General features: G+C 40.5%; 3 protein-coding genes across 11 annotated transcripts in view; 2 read left to right on the top strand and 1 right to left on the bottom strand.

The window, feature by feature from the left end:
- The first annotated feature begins 94 nt into the window (after window positions 1-94).
- ubtd1b (ubiquitin domain containing 1b) lies at window positions 95-6347 on the top strand. Its single transcript, XM_089016162.1, has 4 exons — window positions 95-749; window positions 2628-2855; window positions 2944-3101; window positions 4344-6347. The coding sequence occupies exons 1-4, from the start codon at window positions 668-670 to the stop codon at window positions 4620-4622; spliced, it is 747 nt and encodes a 248-aa protein (XP_088872288.1). The 5' UTR covers window positions 95-667; the 3' UTR covers window positions 4623-6347.
- A 2863-nt stretch (window positions 6348-9210) lies between these two features.
- Window positions 9211-27608, top strand: part of mapk8b (mitogen-activated protein kinase 8b) — a 66895-nt gene continuing 48497 nt past the window's right edge. For all 9 annotated transcript variants that reach the window (XR_016117698.1, XM_089016150.1, XM_089016148.1 and 6 more), the window contains exons 1-3: window positions 9211-9333; window positions 15848-15921; window positions 25886-25958. The gene's annotated coding sequence lies outside the window, so the exon portion shown is untranslated. The remainder of the gene's footprint in view (window positions 9334-15847; window positions 15922-25885; window positions 25959-27608) is intronic.
- On the bottom strand, window positions 10237-27396 carry antxr1c (ANTXR cell adhesion molecule 1c). Its single transcript, XM_089016145.1, has 18 exons — window positions 26884-27396; window positions 20895-20966; window positions 20442-20513; window positions 20084-20165; window positions 19456-19486; window positions 19299-19372; window positions 19161-19229; window positions 18375-18455; window positions 18144-18204; window positions 17741-17839; window positions 17585-17654; window positions 16783-16861; window positions 16048-16143; window positions 15846-15884; window positions 15422-15520; window positions 15180-15344; window positions 14991-15071; window positions 10237-13065 (listed from the first exon to the last, which is right to left on the bottom strand). The coding sequence occupies exons 1-18, from the start codon at window positions 27048-27050 to the stop codon at window positions 12814-12816; spliced, it is 1689 nt and encodes a 562-aa protein (XP_088872271.1). The 5' UTR covers window positions 27051-27396; the 3' UTR covers window positions 10237-12813.

The following is a 27608-nucleotide window of genomic DNA, read 5'->3' as shown; positions in this document are numbered from 1 at the left end:
AGTTTATAATTTAATATCAGCCTTTTTTTAAGAAAGAAACATTTTACCCTAATTCACATGAAGTCATCATCAAGTTAGCGAATGCGCAGGCGCAACAAAGTTGGAGTCGAGCTCGTCATTAACCTTTTGCTGCAAAAGGAATGATATTTAAAGGTTTAAATATGGATTTGACAACACGCGTCACACTGGACTATTTTAGTAGGGAACAACCCTAGTGGAAAAACAGCAACTGATCTTCTCCACACTGGAAAAAATGTGGAAAATACCACTCGTGCTCGAAGTTAATGTTTTTCCTTACGCGGAAGCTAACTAGCAAACGTGATTAGCTTGGGGCGAGAGAAGAGTTTGGACGATTTGTCAACATCACAACGAGTGTCGGCAAGAAAGAAAGATACCCTTTGATATGGCTTTGCACTCTGGTTGGACGTTTTGAAAGAAAACGGAGTCGCTCGGCAAACGATCAAAGTCTTGGAATCTTGTGGCCCACGAGTTGTGACGCTTTTTAATCGTGTTTGAACATCACTGTTCCAGGTAACACGCAGTGATCGGAAGACTTGGCCTGCAATACCAAAACCCCTTGCCCACCCTCCTTGCTGGGCTACAATTTGTTATGGGGCCCCTGCTGAGTTAGTAGGACGATTGGAAGCAGAGTGCATCCCCTCTCACCATGGGAGGGTGTGTGGGAAGATACTGGGAACGATGGGATGATACACAGAGCAGAGGGTCTTCCAGGAACGGTGGTCGTGGAGGTAAGAATACCATGTCAGCACTACAACAGATTCCCATTGGATCTATGAGTTTATTTTTATATACATATCAAGCAATACAAAGCTTGAAATCGGTTTATTATGTCAACTATCTTCTCGGAATTGAACATTCGTTAAAAGGTAAACACTGACGCAAGGCCACGTTTTGATCTTCTTTCCTACATGGAATTTGGATGGCTGCAACAGCACTTAACGACAAGTAAATATTATATTAGCCACCAGACTAAATTGCAGCTGCACACAAACCGGCATGCTTTATAAATGACTGCATAATTTCAGAGTCACAGAATAATTCAAGAGAAATTCGGCTCAGTTTGCCACGTAAAGATTCCTTTTTGGTACCTCAATGCTTTGAAGGCAACGTTCATTAATTTTCTCCACTGTGAGACTAACAAAGGCATATCCAATTAATGTTTTTTTGGTGACGGTTATTTTTAGAATTCACAACAACACACTCATCTTCTTCATGAGGCATTCTCCAATATTTTCTTCTGTAGGCCCAAACTAAAAAAAATGTTCCTCCCTGGGACTAAAACTTACTCATGTGAAATCACGTGTTGCAGGACGTTGACACATACTTGACATAAATGAATGCTAAAGTACGCAGCAGGTCAATGTTTAGCAGCAACCCTGGAATCAAAAAGCCATTTCGCCCTTTACTGTTAAACCAAGAGGCCCAATATAAATAGACGCACAAGCCTCGGACTGAATGTGGGAACTGTTAAAGAATCCCCAACAGCCTGTCGTTGCTATTGCTTTCTTTAAAACAAAAAAAAAAAAGAAAATATTTTTTGTCCGTAGATTTTTTGTCTTTTTCTGAGTGTAGTGACCACAAGGCAATCCTGGCTAATAGCCACTGTCTCCATGCACCCCCCCCCCCCCTCCGCCGCATCCCCAAACAGAATGTTTAAACATGTCCCCTCCCTCTATTTTGACCTACTGCCATCACCAATTATTGTCCTCTCTTTTCTTTCTTCCTGTCTTTTTTTAAACAAACAATTTTTTTTAAATGAACTTGGTTTTACCTTTGTCATTCGTCAAATATTGTCACTGCCTCGTCATAGTTTAAAAAAATCCATTAGCCCCACATCAAACTGTGATCTTTTGTCTGAGCGCTCTCATTATTTTGTGCAGTCTAGTCAGGAAAAGGCAAATCTGCTACTTGAGGAAAGAATTAGCGAACTGCTGCAAACCCCTGGAGTCATTTACAAAAGAAATAGGCACTTGAATTCATTTTAAGCATTACAATTTCTTCAACCAAGTCAAAGCTGACAAAAAAAACAAGTTGAAATGTGCAATTTGCCCCCCCCCCCATCAAAACAAAACAAAATGACATATTTTAATTGTTTCCAATAATTTAACGGCGGAAAAGTTCGCTACAGTGGGCGTGCAGAATAGAACAGCAAACGGATACAATAAAAGTTTTCGAGGGGGGGAAAAGCTATTATTAACATGTCAGGGGGTGGAGAATAAGCTTCTGTGTGTTAGTTTTTTTTTAATCTGTAGTCACAGAAGACCGAAGTGTTTCCAATGATAAGATAAGCAGTGCTTTAAGTCATGAAGTAATACACGTCGAGAAAACTTAGGGAGTGCTTACGCATGTACGAATCTTACACTATGTCTTTCTCCCTTAGCTGCTTGAATAATATATAATTAGTTTGAGAAGTCCTAGTTTCAAGTCCTCATTTAAGGTGAATATTTAATGACACGGGAAACACAAGTCAAGTTCCCTTCGAAAACAGTGACACATGCTTCATGCATATTGCAAAATCTAAAGGGAGTCCAGACCAGATCCAGTTGTTCTGGATATTGTCGTTTAGTGATAGCAACACGAGTCAAGCAACCATTTTCTGTTGACAGCTCGGAACGAGCCACTCAAGAAAGATCGACCCAAGTGGAAAAGCGATTACCCGATGACCGAGGGTCAGCTACGAAGCAAACGTGATGAATTTTGGGACACGGCGCCCGCTTTTGATGGCCGCAAGGAAATCTGGGATGCCCTCAAGGCCGCCGCGGTGGCCTTGGAATGTAATGACCATGATCTAGCCCAAGCTATCGTAGACGGGGCTAGTATTACCCTGCCGCATGGTGAGCCGAAGCACAACATGCACCCATTTCCAAGATGAGTTGATCTCGTTCTGCAAACACAAATAACAAAAAAAATCCTCCCTTCCAGGTACTCTGACGGAGTGTTACGACGAACTGGGCAATCGCTACCAGCTACCCGTCTACTGTCTGGCTCCACCAGTCAACCTCATTTCAGAGCGCAGTGACGACGATCACAGCGATAGTCCCCAGCTCTCCGTCGCGCCGAAGAAAGAATTTCAGCTGAAGGTACAGGTGACATTTATGTTTCATTTACAGTATTTCCGTTCTTAAAACGGTTCGCCCCGCTAAAATATGCATGTTGCATCCAGCCCTACCAGCGCCACACCTCCCAAAGCATCTTTTGAGTTTATTGTGCCATATTATAGCATTCATTTTTTTTGACAGCTAACTCATGTGTCGAAAGAGCGTGTACACAATCATTGGGCAAAGAATACATTGGAGAAGGAATACAGTAAAGTCTCGTCATATCGATATAACCGGACTATCGATATATCCGATCCTGCGGCATGTAAATTTCCTCCTTGCGTTCATAGAAATAGTATCGTAATAAGCAGTACTATCGATATAACAGATATCGATATAACGAGACTTTACTGTACTTACAATACTACAATGCTTTTTTTCACAAATTTTCAACCATGCGGGTTATGCAACGATGCGGCCAAAATGTGCGTTTTTTTTCTAATATCCGCCATAGGGCGCTCGAGCACTAAAGGTAAAAGTGAGACAGGGCGAATATATATGCCGAGGAAGACGCAAGTTGAATGTAATTTCGCGTGGGGATCGTGCATTTAAAGCGGCCCTCCGAGTTGAATGGAAGGCTTTTGGATGACCAGCGGCAAGAAAATGTTTACCAAAACTAGCCACAAGTGAAGAGCAACTTTTGGATCCTGGCGGCGTGGAGCAGTGTGAAAAACTCAACAATCACCAACACGAGTTTGGAAAAGCCGGCCTGCTGCATGACGGAGATGACAGCACAAGCTCGTGGGTGACTTTATCTCAGGATGAAAATGACACTTACAGCCACAACGAAAGAGAGAATGAGCGCGTGTGTGCTGAGGAATATTGACACGCAGGAGGAAGACTCCATTGATTTCAGTTTACAACAGGAAGATGATGTTTTTGTAACCAGCCGCGAGTGAGTGCTTAGGTATTTCTTCCATGTTTCAGTGACTTGGTATGTTTTTGTACCCAGACCTGTTAGCGAATGCTAACGTGGAGCTGCTGTGTTACTGCCGTGTCTTTATTTAACCAGCCCCGTTTGGACTGTGTTACTACTGTAATGCTTGTTGTGTTGCTGCCGCGTAACAGGCATTGTTTTGAAAGAAAAGTTAAGGTATGTTATGACAAATTTGCAATGTCGCGGCTTGGAATTGAAGCGGATTTAATGTAAATTTCTGTACTGCAAGACTAATAAAGGTTAATCCAATCCAATCCAAAACGTTTTCTGTGTACCGTTGTCTGCAGGTGCGCTTGTCCACAGGAAAGGACCTGCGCCTGAGCGCTAGCATGACGGACACTATTGGTCAGCTGAAGAAGCAGCTACACGCCCAGGAGGACATCGAGGCCGCCCACCAGCGCTGGTTCTTTTCGGGAAAACTCCTTACGGACAAGACGCGGCTGCAAGACACCAAGATCCAGAAGGACTTTGTCATTCAGGTCATTGTCAACCCTCAGGCTCAACCCAAGATGTCACCTACAACCACCACCGCTATCGCCACCAGCAGCAGCCAGGATTCAGAGTAGCCCAGTACAAGATTTAAAGCAACGTGGAACTTTTTATTCTTCAAAATGGATGAAGCCACCAACACGGACTCTGGCCGTTGCCCTTTTATCTGAACTCAAGCTTGCCAGGTGCCAATGGGGAGAACATGACGTGGCGTTTATGTGCGGACTCTGAAACGCGATCCGACTTCTTTCCGAGGGGAAGGCAGCAAGCAGGACAACAATCTCCTTGAATATTTTCTTATCTTATAAAAATGATGTTGATTGAGCTTGTTTTTTTTTGCACATTTTAAAAGAACTCTTGTAGGTGTGCCTTCTGCAAGACAAAACAAAAAAGGGGGGTTCACATCTATGTGGATGGTGTATTTTCTAGATTAGCCTTGTTTATAAACTCAGTCCCAGCTAGGTTGCGTGCATGCGTGCAGGAATATATATCACCCTCACATTATCACATAAACTGCAGGAACTGCAGTTGCTTATTCAGGAAATTAAGAATTCCCATCCAAATAGGATGCAACGGCTCTTACTATTCAAGCTATTTTTGCCCCCACCCCAAAAAAAATCAGTCCGCTAACCAGTTGTCATTATATAGTCCAGAAGAAGTTGCCCCTATTTCCTGTCCCAAAGTTTTATGAGTTGAAACATTCGTACTGGGTATTAGATTCATTTTCTTCACCCGACAGCGCTTAATCGATATATTGTTCTTTTTTTTGTATTCTAATGGGATTGAATGAGCTTCCTGAATGTTCCCAAGTCCTGTTTCCAAGTCAATCTTAATAATACCAAAAACTATAATCGACATGATAATATTTGTATGTAATACTGGACCCACATTAGATATTTAGTGGAGAGGGCTTAAATGTGGCCTTTTAAAAGGCCTTTTTGTTCTTTTTAACAGTTGCTATGGAAGCACTTCCCTTTGTTTTTATTATTTCAACATGTCCACCAGTCAACAATTGAATTCAACCCAGTACTTTTTTTATGCCCGTCCCTACAATGAGCCAGATGTCCACTGTTGATTTCAACTAGACTTTTAACGAATTCTCATCAAAAGCACAAAACTGCTTAAAAAGTAGCGACTCCATTTGACAAACCCCATTTTCAGTTAAACAATATGTGACGAACTGTCACTGCATATCATGAAGAAAGTGAAAATGCAACGAACAACTTTATTGCTATTAAATAGCTATCAGGTGAATTTTTCAATGCAGTGGCTCCTCTTTTGTCTTTCAAGACTTTCCTTTCAACGTTGAATTTGTGGTTGCTATCGCACTTGATTTATGCTGTTTTTATATTGATCTTATCTCTTGAAACAGGCAACATCATTGGGTTGCAATGCCTTTTTAAAAATATATATTTTAAGTAACACCATTGGCTACATCTGCTTTTCAGAGTACAATCATGGAAATACATTTTAACCACATCTTTCACATTTCAATTCCTTTCAGCTTGTTATCCAGAGCTTATTGCTATTTATTTCTTATTCATCGTATGCAGACGTAAGAAATTTCTCTTTGTGCAATAAATATCCTCTAGACACAGGCCTAGATGACCGTGAATTTCATAGAGCACCAGCTGTTTATACGAGTTCCATATCCAAATGGGAACTGGCACAATGCTTATATCGATAGAATCAGCTGACGCCTGTGTCAACTGTGTGTTTATTACCTTTGACACTTTGTATCCCAAGCTGTCGCTGTGACCTATCACCCGGGAGCTCATCTTTTTCCAAATAAATAAGAATTATTACAACTTGTCTATCTCACTTCGCCTTTTTTAACTTAAATCAGGTTCTTGGTTTCAGCCATGGAGTGGGTGTGTAATTTGGTAAATCAAGGTGTGAATGTTAGTTCTATTTGTATTGTAACCATAAGTACATGCATTCTTCAGTAAGAAAATAGCAATTTTTAAAGTTACCACAAGAGGGCGCGCTTCACATGCAAATGATGAGAGCTGAAGGCCTTATACCGAACATGGGGCCATTGATGGAATAATGCAAACAAATAATCCGTGCACAACTTTTTTTTATTTATGAATTTTTTATTTTAATTTATCAAGCGCTCTTTGGAACCTTGATGTGTCATAAACTGTGGATCTGGGTTTAAACCAGAAATACTCCCCACCAAAATGCAATTGTTTTAATATACCACAAGACGGCAGACTTCACTTAAAAAGCATTAAAACGAATATGTGTGGACATTGATGGACAGTGATGAATAAATCTGTCCTTTCAAAGCAGCGCACCACAAACTTCCTCCCCCTTCTTCCTGCTCACCCAGTTAGTCACTAGAGGGTCTGTAAAGGGTTGTGGTGCAAATCGACCTCGGGGAAAAAAAGCCCCTATTGACAGTGGAATTTCACTGAGAGCTTCATGTTTGTGGTCACTCTGCAAGTCTTAGCCCATTTTACAGTCTTACCAATGCGAGAGCATGAACCAAAATGGGGAGAGGGAGTCGGCTCCTGAGAGAGGCTCCCTGTTAGGAGCTGGCCAGTCATTCACCTCAACTTGCCAACTCTAAGAGGCGGTTTGTTCGCGAACGACACATTAACCTGCATGTGTGACCTTCTGCTTTCCATCATATTAAACTTCTCCCAAAAGCAAAAATGATGCGTTTTCCCACTGAGTACCATTTTACACCAGCATCCAAAGTAGAAGTCTCCATGTTTTCCTCATTGACTTTCTGCCTATTTATCGTTTCCTACTAGAATAGCAATAGACTGTGACCAGAATAGATAGAAATAACTCAAATCCTCTCCAAAGCCAGTGTTTATAACGTCTAGTTTTGGCAGCTTAATCCTCTGTCTCCTATTCTTATCACGTTCTTATCCACTTACTGAACGCTCACCTAAAGCTTGACTCTGTGTGTGTGTCACCTGCAGAGTTTTTCCTGTAACCACCACCATGAACTTGGTCACCCGCTGTATCTTGACAGGATTTGGCACAGGGTCCTGTAAGCATGCAGCCAATACAAGTTTGAGCATGCAGAGGCAAGGTAAATAACATTGATGATGTTTATAATTATAATTATTATTATTTTTCAAATACTTTCAATGACCATGAAGAACATGGATGGACAGAGTGGGACATATTCTGTTCATTAATTTAGGCTGTCAAGGTTTACCAGTACATGATCAAAACTCCCACAACACAATCTATGAAGATCCACAAAAACTGGATTTAAGTAAAAAAAACATGTTTTCCGGTGTATAAGGCGCACCGGAGCATATGGCATAAAAAATATACATTTGAAATTGCTCATTTGCATACAGTGTCAACGTTTTGTACCTGCATTCCATTTATATGAGCACCCAAGAGCTATGAGGCCAAGTGTGTAACTAACCCAAATTTATAGACACATCTCCTCATTTGCAACCCAGCTTATCAGAAAGCTCTGTTCTAATCAGTATATGGCCTCAAAGCTTTTCTCGTAGCAGACTGCAGCTTAAGAGAGTCTAGTGGATGTCTGCTTGGTTTTAAACAATGATATGAGCTTTACCGAACACTCACTTTCCCACAGTTGAGGGGAAAGGTGAGGCTCACAGGTTAGCAAAAAGTGGGAGGGGAACCAAAAAATTGCAGTAATACAACATTTCTAATCTATGCTAAGTGACATTTTCAGCGTTTAGAATATCGCAGCTGAATTTGCAAATCAGTCAGCCATATAGCTTTAGCAACTTTTATTCCCCTTCAAAACACTCCATCTAAATCTTTCACTTTTGACAGGAGAGAGGTGCACTCTTGATTGAAAAACACACGCATCTTCATAAAAAATGGCCTAGATACACAACGTCCAAACCGCAGCGCAGGGCACGACAGTGGAAAATGACAATTTGTGTCACCGCTTCTTGTGCTGTCGTGTCGCGCAGTCGGGATTGCTTGGCTTCCCGCGACATCAGGCAATCAACTGCGGATAGACTGGGAATTCACATTCATCACATTTTTAGAATGGGGGTGGTTGACGGGAGCAACGCAGTGACGTCTTTGTAGAACCATTAAAATGGAAAGATACATGGATCGCTTCCTGAATTCCTGCTGCTTGTGCATAAAGCATCCAAATGGCTTATTTTTCTTCGAGGAAAGGGAAAGAAAATGTAGTGACAGTACAATTAATGAGATCGACTCTCACATTTTAAATATTTAAAGCCAGACAGCACATTGTTTTTGTGAAATCTCCATGTCATCCGTTTGTTTGTTATGGTTTGAAATGTTACCTTCCTTGTGGGCGTGCGTGAGTATTTGTTTATGAGAGATCTGTTTGGTAACATGTTTCTAGTGGTAATAATCATCTTTGTGTTGTTTACCGGACACAATCTGGGTCAAATTAACTCATTCACCGCCAGACATGTGCACAAATGTTTCCACTCCAGGGCCAGGGTTTTTGTCATTGTCACTTGAATTCTAGGACCCACAGAATATTGAGTTTTAGGACTACCTAAACATTTAATAAAGCATTAAAAACCTTCTTTAATCAGAAAAAGAGTTAATTTCTGGGGGGCTTTGGTCCAGATGGGAGTGGGGGCGAAACGGTGACTGTGGGGTTGGGGAGTAAATTCTGTGATACATCCAGAACAAAAAAATCAAGTTAAACAACGAGTTTCTCCCTTGCAGCGACGCAAAGTGTTTCCGAAGCCGCGAATGACTTGTGTTGACTTCCGTCGCCACGGTGACCAGGAAAATCCATCCAGCAGTCATACATCAAACCAACCTCTCGGCATGGTGTTTTTCTGTCAGGTCAGTGGTTTTCAATGTGGGGGTAACGTGAGACGGAGATGTAACATCAGCGCATTCCCGAGTTCTTCGTTTGTCTGGGTCACTAAGAAAGGAAGGATGAGAGACAAGCCCCGCAGAAGGGAAAACCAAACAGCCGTAAACATGTCATCAATGAAATTAGAGACAAAGAGAAAATTATCCATCCTCAGTTTCTCCATCCTCATGTTTTGGATCAAGTCCATGACTCATCCCACTTTCCTCAGGATGAAGGAGGGTAGGGGGCAAAAACACAGACTCCACAAAGCATCAAGCTGGAATTACCAGTGGGCAATAACCTATAAAAATGAGTATAAATCAATCAAATATTTTAGGACATCTTTTCAAAGGCCAACACTGAATAAATTACATTTTGCTACACGTCACAGCTTACATTTCAATGTAAATGTTCTGTGCCCTCCAAATAGTTTATTTAACACACAGCCATTAATGTGTAAATATCTGGCAACAAAAGTGAGTCCACCCCTAAGTAAAAGTATCCAAATGTAATTTTCTTTCCATGGTGTCATGTGACTCTTCCACACTATGGGTGTCACGTAAATCCGCTTCAATTCCAAGCCTCAACAGTTCCACATACACATCGACACAGGAACTTTCTGATGGTCTGTAAATTATAATGTTGCTCTACATAAAGATGGCCAAGGCTATGAAAACAGTGTCAATAGTCTGTAACCGAGCTGCAGTACAGAGTCCATGACCACATCGCGGTTTAACAGGACAGCTTCCACACAGAACAGGCCTCTCCATGGTCAACCAAAAAAGTTGAGCACACATGCTCACTATCCTCTCCAGAGCTCAACTCTGGAAAAGACGACAAAGACATTTGGTTTCAGTCCACACGGAGAGACGAAAGTGTCTGATCGAAGCTTGGGTGTCAAATTTTATTGATACAGTTCAAAACATCAAACCAATAAAAAAAAATTATATACATCTTTCATATTTGCTTCAGTACAGCTTTTTATTTTGTAATTTTTATTTGTATTTTTTTTTAATACTGTGCATGTAAAAAACATATATAATCTTGGCAATTTCCTGTCCCCACATGTAAGCCACTGCAATGGTACAAATTCATCAAGTGCATTCAAAATCACTGTGATGACACACATGATAATTACACACACGATAAAAGACGAGTGGTTAATGATGATCAATAAACAAATTATTCTACATCGTTGATAAGTACTTCAAAAAAGCATTTAGATTCCCACCTGATTTGATACTGATGTAATTTTGGCCTAGCATTTCCTTCAGCAAAGTGATATATATATATATATACTGTATATTTTTTGTATTTACATTATTACGGCAACATTTGATTTCTGTGTTGTACCTAACAAAGGAAAAGGACACAGAAACAAGTTATAGAAAAAAAAAACACTGAATTAAAAAAAATAAGAATCCCTAAGCTATATTAAAGCAATACTGTTATTTTTCCAACATTTCTTTTATCGCTAACATAGTTTACAAAAATGCACTTGCGGAACAACAAAATAATGAGACGTCACTAGCTAGAAGAGAAAATGTTGTGGCCTGCGAGTGCATATTTTACCCAATTGGAACGTTAAAATCTGAACATTGCAGGGGTGATTATTGAAAAGCTGCTAGGCCTCGTCTGACTGGCAAACTGGTTGTATTGTACTGTAGACTCTGCGCACAGTGTTTATGTCGGTGGTTGGACACCTTGTCGATTTCTTCAAGTACCGCTACTCTCCTCCATTTATCCCAGGAAATAAATTAAATGCTCTGTGAACTGCCCTGCAGTTGCAAAGTGACCTTTGATGATTAAAAAAAAATGTAGACATAGCATCATACAAAAATAGAGAAGAAATGGGATGGAATCTGGGTAAAAAAAAACTAAGAGGAGAGTCCTTAACCTGATTTATGGCAGCTTGATGATTTAAATTCCACGGATGCAAACAAAAACAGCATACTGTGTTCCAGCAGTCTAAGTGCGCAGATTTAAAAACAAGACAAAATAACCCTAAAAATTACATATTGCCACTTTGTAAATCAAATCGCATGGTATTAGGACAAAATCCAAAGCCTCAAAGACAAAAAAAAAAACACATATTGAAAATATAATGCAAAAAAAAAACACATTAGAAAAAAACCTTCTATACACTTCCCTGTTAACACATATGTATTACAAAAATGTATATCTTTCAACATAACTTTTCCCGAATTGAGAAATGACTTAGAAGACTGTGACCAAAATAGCACCAACGTTTTAGCTAACCGTCTTTGGATCTCAACCCAATTGATTCTGCAACAAAATAAAATAAATTATCCCAAATTTGAAATCTGATTATTATTTCAATCTCGATGGCAAAGGCATAACTCAGTAGTTGATTCAGAAAACATCCAATAAATCATATTAATTGCTTCTATTGACTTTGGTCCCAAAAGATGTTGCAACAATCATCCTGTTTCCCTGCATCACCCCCGTTCACTTTGTATGAAATAAAACATCAAGTTAAACGGCTTGGAAAATCATTAAATGATGTGCAAAACACTGAAAGAAATGTGCTTGTTGAAAAACCCAGTCGGGTATTTTCATAAAAATTCTCAGTGAGGGATCGGAATAATATGGAAGCGTGGAGCTGACATTATGGAGTAAAAATATTTTGACCAGCAAATATGTTCAGTTAAAAAAACATATTTATTTATGTAGTTTGTATTCATAACTTCATACATTAAATGTGTTTAAATTAATCAATCATAATTTTATAATTTCTGTAGTGCATGATTTATTGTTTTATTCCTCTCCGATCTTAACTCATTCACTGCCTGACGTGCAAAAATGTGTCCACTGCTTTGCCAGGGTTTTTGTCATTGTCTCTCCAGGACCCACAAAATATTGAGTTTTAGGACTACTTAAACATTCAATGCAACATTTCAATGCAACATAAAGCTGACTTTGACTTTGAAACCTTAGACTCTCTTCCATCAGAAAAAAAGTGTTAATTCCTAAAATATATAGGTTTAGACTTATATGAGCTTGAAATGAGGGCGGCTGCTACAATACATATATATTGGTCTTTATAGCGGTTTAACAACAGCTGAAGCTGGAACAAAGCGCTAACATGGAACAAAATGGAAATGCTGCCCCCTTGTGGAAAAGAAAAAAACATTGGCAGCGCTTTATCGGCACCCAAGCATGAAAAAAGAAAACAAATTCGAGAAAAAAAGGTGCTCTATGTCATATTTTCAATTCGCGAATACATTCCCCAATGGCAGTGAATGAGATTAAAAAAACAACTTAAATCAAGTACACTTGAAATGTATTGAAATATATTATTATTATTATTATTATTATTATTATTATTATTATTATTATTATTATTACTTGAACAAATTTGCCGCAGTTCCACACTTCCACGTTTCAAACATTTGCATGATTGTTGAATGCCTAGAAGCTGAAGGGGAGATGTTTACTCGGGTCATTCAGGGTCGCAGGCTGGGCGGCGGACGCGATGGAGGCGGGCAATGAAGCCCGGGGGGCATGCGTGATGGCGGGGGTCCCGGTGGTAGCTGGACCAAAGGAGGCGCTCTGGCTGGAGGGGCGGAGGTGACGGGGGATTCCGGCATGTGGTGGTAGTCAGGCGGCGGCTGCGAGGGCGTGTGTATCGGGGTGCGCGGTGCCGACCTCACCGGTTGGGAGTCTCCTTTCACTCTGGTGAAGTTGATACACCGACCCTGGAGTGAAACAAAGGCACTTTAATTAAAAAAAATATATAATCAAACAGCTTCATCTGACTTGATGTTTTCTGTGCAATTTTCATTTGCTTTTATTATTATTATTTTTTATCTGAGTGCATTTGAGTCATCTGGTAAAGTCTTCACCTGTGTGAAATGCTCAGACGAGTTCACGCGAAACGATTTCATTTCCGAATTTGCAGACAAAATACCCTTTTACCCTTTTCTCAACTTTTATCCCGCAAGCTTTTTCAGCACCTCGCGAGCTATCATATTGCTTTTATCTGCTCTGCTCTTATCTTCGTCTGGTGCAATCACCACTTAAAATCATGCTGACCTTTGCAGAAAATGTTACAATAATTCTTTTAATGGGAATTTCTCATTTAAAGAGAGTTGTCTTGGTATGGCAAACATGGTCAGCCACTTTTTTATTCATGTATTTTATTGCTGTCAGCTTGCAACCTTGCAGGCACAAAAAAAAGATTCAATTTCCCCTATGCATCCCAACCGGATGACTGGATGGGCATGACGAAACGTTTGCTTTTAAGAAGAAATCATGCAATTTTCCCCCACTGAAGTCATATGCGGTTTGCAATGAAGCCCTTCAAAGAAATATCTCCAGGCTAGCTCATTTCCAGGAACTGGAATGCGGTGTTTCACTCAGAGTGGAAACAAGCATCTTTTAACTCATTCACTGCAAGACGACATGCACAAATGTGTCCCCTCCAGTGCCAGGGTTTTTGTCATTGTCACTCGAATTCCAGAACCCACAGAATATTGAGTTTTGGATATTGGATATTGGATATTGGATATGCCTTTATTAGTCTCACAGTGGAGAAATTTACATTTCACAGCAGCAAAGTGATGAAAGGAATGAAAGTAGAAAAACGAAATACATGAGCTACTGGAAAGGCAGCCACTCTCGGGGCGCCGTCTTGAAGTCAAAAGAACAAAAAAAAAACTAAATAACAAATAATATGACAGCATAGAGACAATATGACAAAACAAAGACACAGAGAGACATTCATTCTTCAGGACTTGCTGTACCCTCTTTGTGATGACATGAAACAGTTCTAGATGAAAGAGGAGAGGATCAAAGCCTTTAGGACTACATAAACATTCAATGCAGCGTTAGAAACTTTAGACTCTCTTCTTTCATCAGTAAAAAAGAGCTAATTACTAAATTATATGGCTCTGGCGTTATATGAGCTTGAAATGAGGGCAGGTGTCCAAAATACAATGCAATCCATACATATTGGTTTATATAGGGCTTTAACAACAACTGAAACTGGAACAAAGCGCTAACATGGAAAAAAGGAAAATTCTGCCCCCTTGTGGAAGGAAAAAAGTCATTGCTGTGCTTTATCGGCACCCAAAAAAGAAAAAAAAAAACAAAACCCGAACAAATTCGGGAATGACGCTTTACATCATGTTTTCATTTCCCGAATAAATTTGTAAATGGCAGTGAATAAATTAATGTAATCCTTCAATTTGCAAATTTCCCCATTGTGGGACGAATACAGGTTTTCCGATTCTGATTTTAAATTTGAAGTCGCGCTGCCTGAACTATATTTGGAAAAAATGCGCTAGCTAAATAATGTCGCCATTTTTAAAATAAATAGTGGCATCGACATTACCACGGAATGCTCGCTCTTGCCGAGTCAACAGCTGTTCCATTATCGCTTGTACGCGATATTCTTTGGCCCATCGTTCGACACACAATGTAAATCACTCAAAGCTGAGCTACTGGAAAACTTCTTCGAGGTTTGACATTGAGTCTTCGGTGTTGACATGTGGGTAATTAATTCTATTCCCTTTTGGAAACTAAACTCCAGGAACTATTTCTTCGCTTCCTGGCGCTTGCAATACCCACATTTTTTTTGTCTTCTCAAATCATGTTAAAATTAGACACATGGACAACTTACATGATCACCAGGCTGGGGTCGCATCAACGAGACCTGGTCGTACCCGCGACGAAACAATGCCCAGATCGCATCCAGTTTCCCCTGAGTGACACAAATGAGAACATCACATCTTTTATCTCAGTACTATCTCACAGGCAATCCCCATGTTGGCGTTCTCTGTGCATACTACATGGAACTAAAGCCCCTTACCTGGATAGGGCTGTACCACTTCCGGTTCTGAGGCGGTTTCTTGGGGGATTTCTTTGGTTTAGGCTCAAAGGGTTCATATTCCTGTTCGGGCATTTTCACCACCGCGTTTTTGGGCTTTTCCAGTTTAGCCCCCTCTTCGGTTGAGCCCTTTCCGCCCCAGCGCACCTTTTTACAGACACAAATGCAAAATGTAATATTTAGATTGCTATTTTACATCATTGCTTTTCCGTCATATGCGTCACCTCCATTCTTTTGATCCCTCCGATTCCTCTCCCTCCGTAATATGAGGCGTCCACAGTGGGCCATTTCTTCTTTGGCTGACCATCTTCGTCATCTGACTCCTATGAGAGTCAAACATTTAAATGAGTCTTTTTTCATCCGCTTCAAGGACTGATGCATTTATTTTTGGGTTTGCTTTGGTGGAGGTTAGTTCTGTACTCAGTGCGGGTTGACTAATTTCAATCATATTGGCTTTCTTTGCCTCTTAATGGATATTCTGTTTTAACCAGATCTTGTCATTCTCTAGTCATTAAGTCAATGGCAAACGAGTTCTTCTGTTATGCCCTTAAATATTGTTATAGTGTTGAAAGATGCAGCTATAGCTTTACACCATACAGTCCGTCTCTTCCCCATTATTTTCCACCCAATGGTGTTTTTCCAACTTACAGGCTCAGGAGGAGGTGGAGGAGGAGGTTCTTTGATCACCTGGAAAAGCATCACAAAGTTGACATCTTCCCAAGAGGTAAAATAAAGAGGTTTTATTTTTCTTTCTCAACCACATTCATCTCAACAGCTCCTTCCTTTGAGCTCCCAGCCTTCATGTTCCTGTCATTCTATCGACACGACGTTTCCTTTTTGTTGTTCTTACCACGGTGCAGCAAAGAGGCCAGAACCACCACATGAGCAGTAGGGCCAGTAGGAGAAACAACACCAGTAAGGTGATGAGAAGAATGGTGCCATCAAACTATAGACGAAACATAGTGTCAGAAAAAAGGAAGTGTGGAGTGTAAAGGCAGTTGAACAGATATATATATATATATATATATATATATATATATAAAACTTTCTAAATGCTTGTCTTTGGGCTACGACTGTTAGTGGTCATTCTCATGTCGATCGATGACAACAGGAAATGTCTTTGGGGAAATCCCTGCGCGAATCCGTCAATAACTTTGAGCTAAATGTCTGCGAGCCAAGTACGGATCCCATTTACGGACTGCAGATGAGTAACAGATGTCGGGTTGACTTAAGGTTTTGTTTCTTGCGGGGAAAGATGCAAAATATTTATCAGAGATCAGCGGTAACGTTGACAAAATGAGCCAATCACCACGAGTGCACTGTTGAACTGTTTCTTAGAAATCAAATCATACTTTCGGTGAGTTCCATGAAAATAGTTGTCACAAACAAGTAAGATGCAATATGACTCCACTGTTTTCACGTAGATTTAAGAGTATGGTTGCCCAAAAATTCCAAACTGCTATTTCAAGGTCAAAGTAGGTCACAAAAAAAAAACAGTTGAAGAGGACAGAAAGACTATCTAAACACCGGATGCTATCAATAAAGATATCAAAACCGCCCCCAGACCCAATAAACTACCACTTACACACTCTGTGGTGGTGATGTGCACATTGCTGCTGATGAAAGACAGACCGTCATTCATGCTCACTTGAAGATAAATCACCCTGGAGGAAAACAATAGGCGGAATTTTATGTTTTTATTTAGTCTGATGTATACTTGTATGAAGTCATTGAATTTGCTCCCCAAATGTCATTGAATTTCTGAAACTAAGGAGGTAAGGTCAAGCTCTCCGATAGACAATAAACACAAAGTTAAATCCTTCCCTTTCTGTAAAGCCGAGAAAAACAATTCTGCGAAATCCTCGTGACCTCTAGTGATCCTTTGGCATCGAGTTACCAGCTATGTTTTGGTTGCTGATGTCACATATTACTGATTGTAATCAGGAGCATATGTGATGAAGTGAAAGAGCAGTACGTCAGATAATACCTAGATGTCTATCTAGGTTTGTGTTTTCTGCTTGAGGCCAGCGGGCAGTAATTCAAGTGTAACACTTTTGACTGGGTTTTAGAAAGAAGGAAGTAGGACAAATGCTCAAAGTGCATTGCTGAGCTGCTTAGATTTTACTAAGCTGCCCTGGAATTTAGCAAGAACAACTTGGAATGGGTCAAGTGGACATGTTTTGTTCTTTGTGTTTGAATCCACTGACACTGTTTTCTCCGTGTTTGACGAATGCATGCGGATGAGTGTTGAGCACCTGGTATTCATTGCGGTTGTGTTTAATGGGGACTTGAATGTTTGCATTCGAGTCGTCGTGTCTCTAAAAAGGTCAAAACTGCGATTTGTGCTTGTTTATTGGCCACAATCGATTTTGAATTGATACACTTACTTCCCCACTTGGTCAATAACAGGAGCAGGACATAGCAGGAAGGTGTTTTCCACACTTGCAGGCTTCTCATCTACAATGTAAATCGAGTATATTTTCATTTTCACATCCTTTCGGTTCATTCCAGAGAATCCAGAGCATTTCGGATTGTCTACTTACTAATTGTGACGGTGTCATTGATTTTAAAGCTGCACAGCACCTGGTTGATGTTTCGGGCATGGAGGAACCCGTTGCCCCTAACGACCACTTGGAAAGTCTCTGGTTACAAACCAAAAATTTGGACCCATTAATGCCAAGCAAGACAAGAGTACATTTTACCCTGCCTTATTTGGGCACCATAACAAATGTGGTCTAACCAAGTGTCCAGACCGTGAAACTAATATCCGATCCAAATGGTCGTACCAAGACCTGGTCATGTATCCCTTGATAGATGTTGTAATGACTGCTACAGAAAGACCCGCTAACTTTTTACTGTCTGCGCTCACCATTGGGAGAGCCGAGATCCCATAATGAATAGCAGTAACTGTGCATGTGTGTTTGTACTCGTGTGCTCAGCCCCCACCTCCTGCGCACACGCTGGATGGCTCAGCTGCCAAGATCTCAATGCAAGATTTTTTGATGATCTGAAAAGGGGTGGGAGAAAAAAAAATCCACATCATACATCATTTGTTCCAATTTACATCACCCAATATGTCATTCAAACCTCAAAACCGCACGGTTCGAATCGAACGGCGTTATATCTCAACGGCGACAGCGGCGTGATGCAAATTTGATAATGAAGTGCTTTATTTACCGAATCGATGACACCCCGTAGAGCGTGGAAGCCTCCCAAAACAGGAAACACATGTTCGATGGTGTCTGCAATGGTCGCCAGCTATATTTATCGATGGTTGCGGCATCAAGTGGTAATGCAAAGAAGAAAAGACGGAATTAATTAGCATTCAAAAAGTCGTTTATAGACACCTTGCTCAAGATTAAAATACATTAGAGTTCATTCTCTGCACTGTAATAGTTCTCAAACTACAATCATAAACCTTCCAAGAGTAAACAATTATAAATCTAAAGAATGTGAATTGGATGTGTTTTAACTTAACCTATTCACTGCCATTCCCGAATTTATTCGGGTTCTTGTTTTTCTTGCTGGGGTGCCGATAAAGCGCTGGCCAGACCCCTGGCCATGTTTTTCCCCATCCACAAGGGGGCAGCATTTCTCATTTTTCCATATTAGCGCTATGTTTCAGCTTCAGCTGTTGTTAAGGCGCTATATAAACCAATATGTACTAATGTTTGTCATTGTATTTTAGACAGCCCCCCTCATTTCAAGCTTATGTAACTCCAGACCCATATAATTTAGGAATTTACTCTTATTTTCAGATGAAAGATACGCTGCATTTAATGTTTATGTAGTCCTAAAACTCAATATTCTGTGCATCCTGGAATTTGGACACAATGAAGGCTAGATCCAGCAAGATGGAATATAGTTGTTGATATATCACTCAACCGCGACGGCAAAATTGAGGAGTCGGACCTCTATGCGGTTTCTATCAATTTCTAATTTGAAACAGGTCCCTTCCAATACCTGCGTCTCATTGAAGTCTTTAACGCCAACGCAATACACGATGGCACCAAGTGACCGCGCTCTCTCGGCCTGTTGTAAAAAACAAAAATGTTGATTACTCCTGTGGAAAAACAAGCAATGTGCAATGTGCCAAAAGACCTCTTGCTGCGCGGTGATAAGTTGAAGCTCCTGCAGTTCTCCGTCTGTTAGCGCGATAATTACGCTGGCCTTGCCTGCAAAAATAAGATCGGCTCAACCATAATAAAAACTGTCTGGAGTAAATATGTTTTTTTTTTCACCTTCACTCATTGCTTACCAAAGTTCTCCTGGTAGATCTGTTCATTTGCCTTTAAAGAGAAGACAGCTTGATCAGAATATACCAAAGAAGCTCAAACATATTTTGATTGACTGACTTGATTCTCGTTATTTTTTATTTTTTTGTGAAGGCTATTTTGTCATTAACTCATTCACTGCCATTCACTAATTTATCCGGTAATTGAAAACATGACGAAGAGCCATTCCGGAATTTGTTTTTCATGCTTGGGGGCTGATAAAGCGCTGGTCATGGCCTCTGGCAATGTTTTGTTTTCCACAAAAGGGCAGCATTTCCCATTATTTCCACGTTAGCACTTTGTTCCAGCTTCAGTTGTTGTTAAAGCCTTATATAAACCAATATGTGTATAATGCAGGGTCTTTTGGACAGCTGCCCTCATTTCAAGCTCATACAACTCCCTAACTTAGCAATTAACTCTTTTTTTCTGATGAAAGAAGACAATCTAAGATTTCTTACGCTGAAGTGAATGTTTATGTAATCCTGAAACTCAATATTCTGTGGGTCCTGGAATTTGAGTGACAATGACAAAAATCATGGCACTGGAGTGGACACATTTTTGCACATGTCGGGCAGTGAATGATTAATGCAGAGCGGAGATTTAATTGCATACCTTTTGCAATCCAAGGTGCATAAATGTATCTCCACCTGGAGTCTCTCTTTTTAGCGCATTCAACCCCTTTTGGATATCCTCTCTGCAAAAGATAACTCAATCAGGCACTTTAAAGAAGCCTCCTCTTTTCATCAAGCCTACAAAGCCGAGCAATATTCACAATATGAGCGTTTATTTGACAGAAGCGTGTCATCGGAGGAGAACATCTGCTTTCACTCCGGTCCAATGCTTTGAATTTAGTTTGCTGACGATTGCTTCCTTTCGCGTGAGAGCATGAGGCGCTGTAGTGTCCTCAGCTACTTAGGTTTAACGATATTAAAGTCATAATGCGGTGGGTGAAAATAAGTCCTCGTCTTACCTTTTCTCCGTAAGTTTTAGGATAGTGGATGCTCTTGAGGAGAAGGTTATGAAGGACATCCTGAGCATCGGACTGTGGTTGAAAAGAGGTGGGAAAAAATGTCTCTTAGGACTTGTATTTTGTCAGCGGTCAGGAAGGGAACAATAACATTTTTGGGGAAACCCCAACAATGAAAAGGAAATGAAAAAAAGTTAGACTGCTCAACTGATTGAAAGGTCAAGCCTGCAAAGCGTTTGAACATACGCTAGGATGTAGCGATGTAAGGGATACTTTGATTTTTATTACCCTGCATGTGTGTGTGTTTCTCTACGGAGAACGTCGTCACAACGAAGGAAAGACATTTTCCAAAGTGCCCGCAGTCGTAAAAACCTCATACGGTCCATTCGAATTCTTGGACGCTCACACAAAACATGGCCTTAAAAATAGCACTCTCTCGGTAGCGTTACATCTTACCTTTTGAATTTCTCTGCTAAATTTTCCACAAAGTAGTAGATTTCATCCCAGTGATTCTGCACACTGCCAGACCTGAAACACAAAAACAAACCATCAATCTTTTTTTTTGTTTCGCAGTACAATTTTCATTTACTTCAAGATGGCGCCGCCAGAGTGGCTGCCTTTACAGCAGCTCCTGTATTTTGTTTTTCTACTTCTTCCTTTCCTTTTCTCTTAGTTTCATCACCCTACTGCTGTGAAATGTAAATGTCTCCACTGCGAGACTAATAAAGGCTAATCCAATCCATTTTTTAAATACGCAACACAAAAGCCACAATGAGTTAATGCATTTTAGGGATATTAGCGTGCAGCAATTTGTTCGTAGAGCAAACATGGGAAGTGTCACTATTGATTATGTGATTTCACTTGGGGGGGGGCTTTAAATTGAATGTCAATATAATCCAATCAGTTATTTTAAATATTAGAATGCAATACATAGTGATCTATATAGCACTTTATAGATGAAATATCGATACAGTATATAACAATATATATATTCATATATTAACACATTTTATCTTTGTAAAATCAAATAGCATAAATGAAAAATGACCTAGCATGACCATCTTTTTCTTTCTAGAATGCCTTCCCCCATATGTAACAATTTCTAGGCTTACATCTGGTAAAAAATCGCCAGCGGAGGATTGTACTCACTAAACGTGAAAAGCTCTTGTGGAAAAAAGAAGAAAAAAAACAAGTCATGCTAATAATTTTGCTTAATCCATTCGTGACTTGTGAATGGTCGGTTTTTAACCATTTGTCCAGGCTAATTATGACTCTGAATATGCCCAGAGCCCATTTTTGCTCCCTGGGGAGCCATATATGGCTGGTGTATAAATGGACGTAATAAAACACCATATGGAGCAACATATCCCTTGGATGAAATGTTTATGTCTGGTAATTGCTCATTAGATCTATTGGTTCTGAGCTATACTTTAGCACACAATATGAGCAGTCATCACGTTCGTATAACCGTAGTTAAGTCGAGTGAAAGAGAGCGATGACAAATGGGATATGAGCTCAGCGACTGCGGTCAAACGACAGCCCCGTTTAGATGATGACGCCTACTCGGAGTCAAGTTCAAGGAAGACAGAATGTTATTGTAGGTGCTGATTGGCTGATATAACAATATTAGACGAAAACGCGCCAACAAGCGTGTTGCTGTTTCTCTCTGTCAAGGGCAGAAGGTCAACACAGCTCTCACTTTGCGTTTCCTGTCTTCATTGAAGACGAGGGCGCACACATTTGATGCCTCTTAACTCATTCACTGCCAGTCACGAATTTATTCGAGAATTGAAACTATGACGTAGAGCGCCATTCCCAATTTTTTTTCAGGTTTTGTTTTTTTCATGCTTGGGTGCCGAAAAAGTACTTCGAATGGCCTCTGGCAATGTTTTTTCCCCTTGCTCAAAAAGGCACCATTTTCCTTTTTTCCATGTTTTTGGCGGTACGGTAAACTCATTCAAAAAAGCGCTCAAAAATAAAATATACAATCCATAGATTTTCAGCGGCTAATTTGAAACACATTTAATTTCTTCTTCGACCAAAGAAAAAGGATGCACCCAGTCCCAGAGTGCTAACAGTTCAGAAGATCAAATGCTCTACAGTCACTGAGCTCATTGCTTTAGGGAATTTTTGATGGATCGTTTTTGGCAGTGTGGTTGCATGGTACATAGAGAAGACTTTGTCAATGCCAAGTCTCATCACGTATGTGATGAGCTGAAGAAAGTTCGCGGAATTGACTCATATTCCCAGCGAACAATGGCTGATGAGCAACACTCCCCTCCTCATGGTCACTCTTGAGTTTTAGAATTCCCCGTGTTGACCACACATGCTGCAAATATCTCCAAGAGGTCTTCCACAATGAGATGGACTCCATGAACTCCACGGAAACAAATGGCAGTTTATGGTCTACCTCAGCATTTTGTCTCTTCTTGTTTGAATAAATCCCACCATTTCCGCCTACATACACCAACCTAAACACATGAAGACTTTCTCATCATGCTGACTGGGCAAAACGATGCCCATTTTCTTCTGCAAATATTCCGATACACTTCCCTCAGCCGATTTATTTAACGTGGTTGATTTGCAAGTACTTGTTATTTGACTTGGATCACACCCAATGTGTGAGTTATCTGCCGTCATGGGACTGAGATCTAGCTTGCAGTTTCGTTCACCTGTTCAAACACCACCGGGGAAAGGAAGTGGACTATACTGTGCAATTATTATTTTATCTGCCGTGCATCGCCCCTAGTCATTTCTTTTAAAAATCATATTTCGGTGGTTTGAGCTGACCTCTAAATCGAACTTGTGTGGGGTTTTACAAAGGTGACGGTGGCGTCAGAATGTGCGGACGAAGCGATTGAAGCATTAGCTAGAAACAAAACCCCCAAAAAGGTTTTGACCAGGGTTCTCAATAAGCGAACATCTGGTTCTGTGTGTTCTCAACGTTTTAGAAATTAGTGAGGATGTACGTGTGACGGATGTCTTGTAGGACTTTAAACACTATTCCCGTGAGACGATTTTTGTCTTTGTCAGCTTGAGAGACTGCCTGATCATGTCATATTATTCCTCTGTGGAACAATGGGCTACATATTATGACTTCATCGCTAGGCAACGATATTTCATGGCCATCGACAGTCATAGCACCCGGTGAGAACACCCTATTGGAAACAAGTTTGTGTGTCGTTTTCCCACACGTTTCAACATCAAGGTGGGCTCTCTGAAGGACTTTAGTCTCTGGGATTACACGCAGACAGAAAGTGAGGCAACATGAGAACTCCGCGAGCTCTTTTGCTTGCCAGATAGCAAGGCGACGATTTAGCAATCCTCCCAGGGCCAAGTTTCTGGGTATGCGTGCTTTTTAACCTTTCAACGCAGCTGGCAAACAAGTCAAAACACTTTTAAAGCCCCACTCGTGATGCGCTTGCACTGGAACCTTAGCGTGCTGAGGGGGTGAAATGCAGCGTGTCCATACGAAAAACAAAATGAGTCAGATACTCCTGTGTAGACTTGGTGGCTGCAAGTCAAAATGAGAGAGAAAAACAAATGGTGAGGGAAAACAAAGACCGCTTTTCTAGATTGTCAGTCCTAGAAAAATGAGATGTACAGACGCTTCCCTACTTACTTATACAAACCTTACACATACGCCTTAAACATTCGTAAACTGGGGAGCGTCTGTACACAAAAATAATGTCTGTCTCGCAGATAATTCATGTTGAGCAGGAAACCAGCTGTTTGCAGCTATGCTATTGTTGTCGCCTGGTAAAATGATCTAAAGTCGACAAATAATGGAAAATTATGTATAAACAAGAGGTTAAGTCTCTAGGGTGCCTGCCCTACTTATTATGGTCTGTTTCTAGCATTATGTATTTCTGGCAAAGGTAAAAGTCAAGGTATGGGACCCAAGCCAGGGTGGATGGACATCGACAAGGGTGGATGACAGCATGTGGAGGAGGAAAAAAAAGACATTTTGGGCTGGAGGCTTTGTGGCTTTCGGCCTCATTCTCACGCTTCAAAGTGTGGAAGAAGGAAAAATAAAATGTGAAAAATCCCTACAGCGACCAAGACGGCTGTCTGCCATTCCAGCTGGGCCTATCCAGACCACCCCAGCCTGTAGCCAATAATGGCGCTCCAATTCAACTGACTGGGCACAAAGATTTTGTTTGTTTAAAACCACTAACCTACTTTTGCTCCGCTCTGTGGCACTGCTGAGCTCATGTGCATGTATGCAGGTACATGCAACTAAAAAGTGAATATTTGGACAAAATCAAGAGACATTTCATATTGACATTTTAGTTTTATTTTAACTTAAACATTTCATCTCCGTGATTAAAAACAATCAGAAGGAGGTTAACCCAATCATCAAATGACAGTAAATGCAATGTGACTATGTTGGTCCCACTCTGCAATTTACATTGATTTGTCGTATGACATTTTATCACAATACTGTACAGTGCCGACATTGGGATTTAAGACCAGCCGTGTACAATTAATACTGTAAAGTACCTTTTTCCCCTTATTTTACAAGGCGATAAAAAACCTTGAGTGGTTCTACAGCCATTTAGATCTGCACTATCATTTTATTCGTTGACATTCGCTTTTAGCATCACACTGCTGTTTTACCGTCTCATCTTATCCATTTTTTTAGCCTACTGAAATTAGCATTAAGTGTGAACCTGTGCAAACCTGTAAAAATACTTTATTTATTTTTGTGTGTCAATGTGCCGCTTAGCAGAGCCTAAAAACTGGATGGTGTACAAAAATCTGACAAACTATTTTCAAAGCCTATATGGATTCATACTATCCGTGTTTTGTAGTATCTAATCTTGTCGCACGTGCTTCCACTTCAGGAGTGGATATGAAAAGATTGCGAGCTAAAAATAACATTTATGAGGCGAGATCATCTTTTTTTCATTTGCTTCCAATGCATGTGGAAACATTTTCTGGTTGCGTTCCACCATAAATGCTAGATCCAAGGAAAACCTCACAACCTCATCAAGCAAAAATGTAGATAGGAAGTAACATTCATATTCAGAGCGCCGATGCGTATGTGGATCTGTCGCGGCTTGGAATTGAAGCGGATTTACGTGGGACAGGAGATGTGAGACAATCTCATTTCGTCAAGATGCTACAGCTTTGTGTTTGCTTTCAACATTTAGCTGCACGTGCACATTTCACCATGACGTCCCTGATCCACTGGTGAAAATGACACTTTGATCGTCTCCTCTTTCATCTAGAAATTTTCCACTCCACTCTTCTGACTGATGGTAATTCTTGTGATAGGTTATATTTGGGATAGATTGAGTGAGAATCTAGATATCAAACATAAGTCCTCAATTAGTGTCCAGGAAAGTTCAGTTGTTCTTGTAGGCTTTTCTGGACAATGTTTTGTGCTAACAATAAACTGCCATAGTGCACTGTTCACAATTCCGTCTTTTTTATTCTCTCAGGTCCCACTTTGGGCGAACAAAAAACTGACCCAGAGCATGATGCTGCCACCACAACCACCACACTTCATTGCAGGTAGGGTGCTCTTCTGCTATGTTTGCGTCATCTACCTTTTGAATTTACAGTCGCAAAACATAACCTTGGTTTCATGGACCGTTACAAAACCCGCAAAACACGATTTGAAGAAGCGTTAAAAGATTTATAGGTAATGGATAAAGAAAGTGGAGAGGTGCTAATTTCTTCGCTATATTGAATGTTTATGTAGTCCTAAAACTCGATATTCTCTGGGTCTTGGAATTCAAGTGACAATGACAAAAACCCTGGCACTAGTGTAGACACGTTTTTGCACAAATTTGGCAGTGCATGAGTGAATCTTAGAGTTGATTATCTCAATAAATGTGAACGTACGTGCGGAAGTGCCATCCTTGTACACTTTTCAATGATTATTCACTGCTTACTGTATTATAAATGAGTGGCCTTTATGAGTGCCTGTTTTATGACTCGTGAAATCCCCCAAATGGAAGAATGTATTTTTTTTGTCACCATTTAATTTTCTTCACTGGCAGTCTGCGTCACACTGCTGAGGTCCAGTGCCCAGATGTCACTAAACCACAGCATTTTTCCTATGCGGGACTGACTGCAGTAGCACCAATGACAAGCATTCTCTTTGCACACATAAAAAGAATGAAAATAAGTAGGAATATGTGAGTAGGTCAAAAAATTGTCATGCTTCTCCATTTTGTTTTAAAGGATAAGTGCATGTATGCTGCATTGCACTATACAGTACATGACGGTCATCCAAACAGTCGCTCCTCTTTCTGCTTATTCAGCAAACCACAAGACCTCCTCTTTTACTGCGTCACCACCATGCGCATGGAGGTTGAGATGCACATTGGAACCCGTGGCAGAATTATAATCTTTTTTTGCTAAATCCAACATCTATGCAGTAAAAGCACCAATATAATTTCGATATGTATGAACAAAAGGGACCAAAACTTACTTATCAAGTACAAAATAGAGGTCAAAAGCGCCTTGACAAGAACTCTCTTCCTCCTCTTCCTCTTCATCCTGCAGCTCCGGTTCTGCTCCGACAGGCGATGAAATGAGCAAAAATAATCCAAACAAAAGCAGAGCAAGAGACATGCTCCATAATAATCTTGGCAGCATTTCTTCTTTTTTCGAGGGAGGAAAAACAAAACAATTTAAAAAAGTAGTTCCTTAGTGACGTGGAAAAACACACTTTTACACAAAGTGCTTTCACATCCCACCAGGCAGCTTAAAAATGAAAGGGATGCTTGGAAGAAACCAAGGAAAAAGTGTACCCAGTGTTTTTGCGAAAACGATTAGAAATAGGGGGGTGAAATGGAAAAAAAAAAAGTTTCCTGTCAGAGAATCAAAACATGTTGGAAGTGGGGCAAAAAAATGGAGGTGAAGAAGCGGAGCCTTGTTGGCACTCGAGGATCTGGGAACCCGTGGGACAAGCTGGACTCAAATGGACCCGGTTTCATGTTTCATCTTGAGGAGGAGAGATTGAGAGAGCGAGTGAGAGGAGAGAAAAAAACGGGTCAACTTCCCACTTTGCTCCTCCCATGTCAAACTGGGGGAAAAAAGAGGAGAGAGGAATAAAGCCGGTGATCCCTCGTTGGGGTCGATCTCCAAATGTGACCTTTTAAACTCCCAATGCAATGAGATTTTTGTGTGTTTAATGATTCTTATTTAAGTTAT

The sequence above is a fragment of the Hippocampus bargibanti genome, linkage group LG15 (genome assembly GCF_051943395.1).
Source record: "Hippocampus bargibanti isolate YZ-2025 linkage group LG15, ASM5194339v1, whole genome shotgun sequence".
Lineage (NCBI taxonomy): Eukaryota > Metazoa > Chordata > Actinopteri > Syngnathiformes > Syngnathidae > Hippocampus > Hippocampus bargibanti.
Note: the sequence above shows the minus strand (reverse complement) of the source record. Positions and strands in the feature narration are given on the sequence as shown.

Excerpts from the sequence above, each read along its gene's own strand:
- ubtd1b (XM_089016162.1), top strand. The coding sequence starts at position 668 with ATGGGAGGGTGTGTGGGAAGATACTGGGAACGATGGGATGATACACAG. Across the intron at positions 750-2,627 it reads CAGGAACGGTGGTCGTGGAG|CTCGGAACGAGCCACTCAAG; the intron begins GTAAGAATACCA and ends TTCTGTTGACAG. Across the intron at positions 2,856-2,943 it reads TAGTATTACCCTGCCGCATG|GTACTCTGACGGAGTGTTAC; the intron begins GTGAGCCGAAGC and ends CCTCCCTTCCAG.
- antxr1c (XM_089016145.1), bottom strand. The coding sequence starts at position 27,050 with ATGCTGCCAAGATTATTATGGAGCATGTCTCTTGCTCTGCTTTTGTTT. Across the intron at positions 20,514-20,894 it reads TTAGCAGAGAAATTCAAAAG|TCCGATGCTCAGGATGTCCT; the intron begins GTAAGATGTAAC and ends TTTCAACCACAG. Across the intron at positions 16,144-16,782 it reads ACATCACCACCACAGAGTGT|TTTGATGGCACCATTCTTCT; the intron begins GTAAGTGGTAGT and ends TTTCGTCTATAG.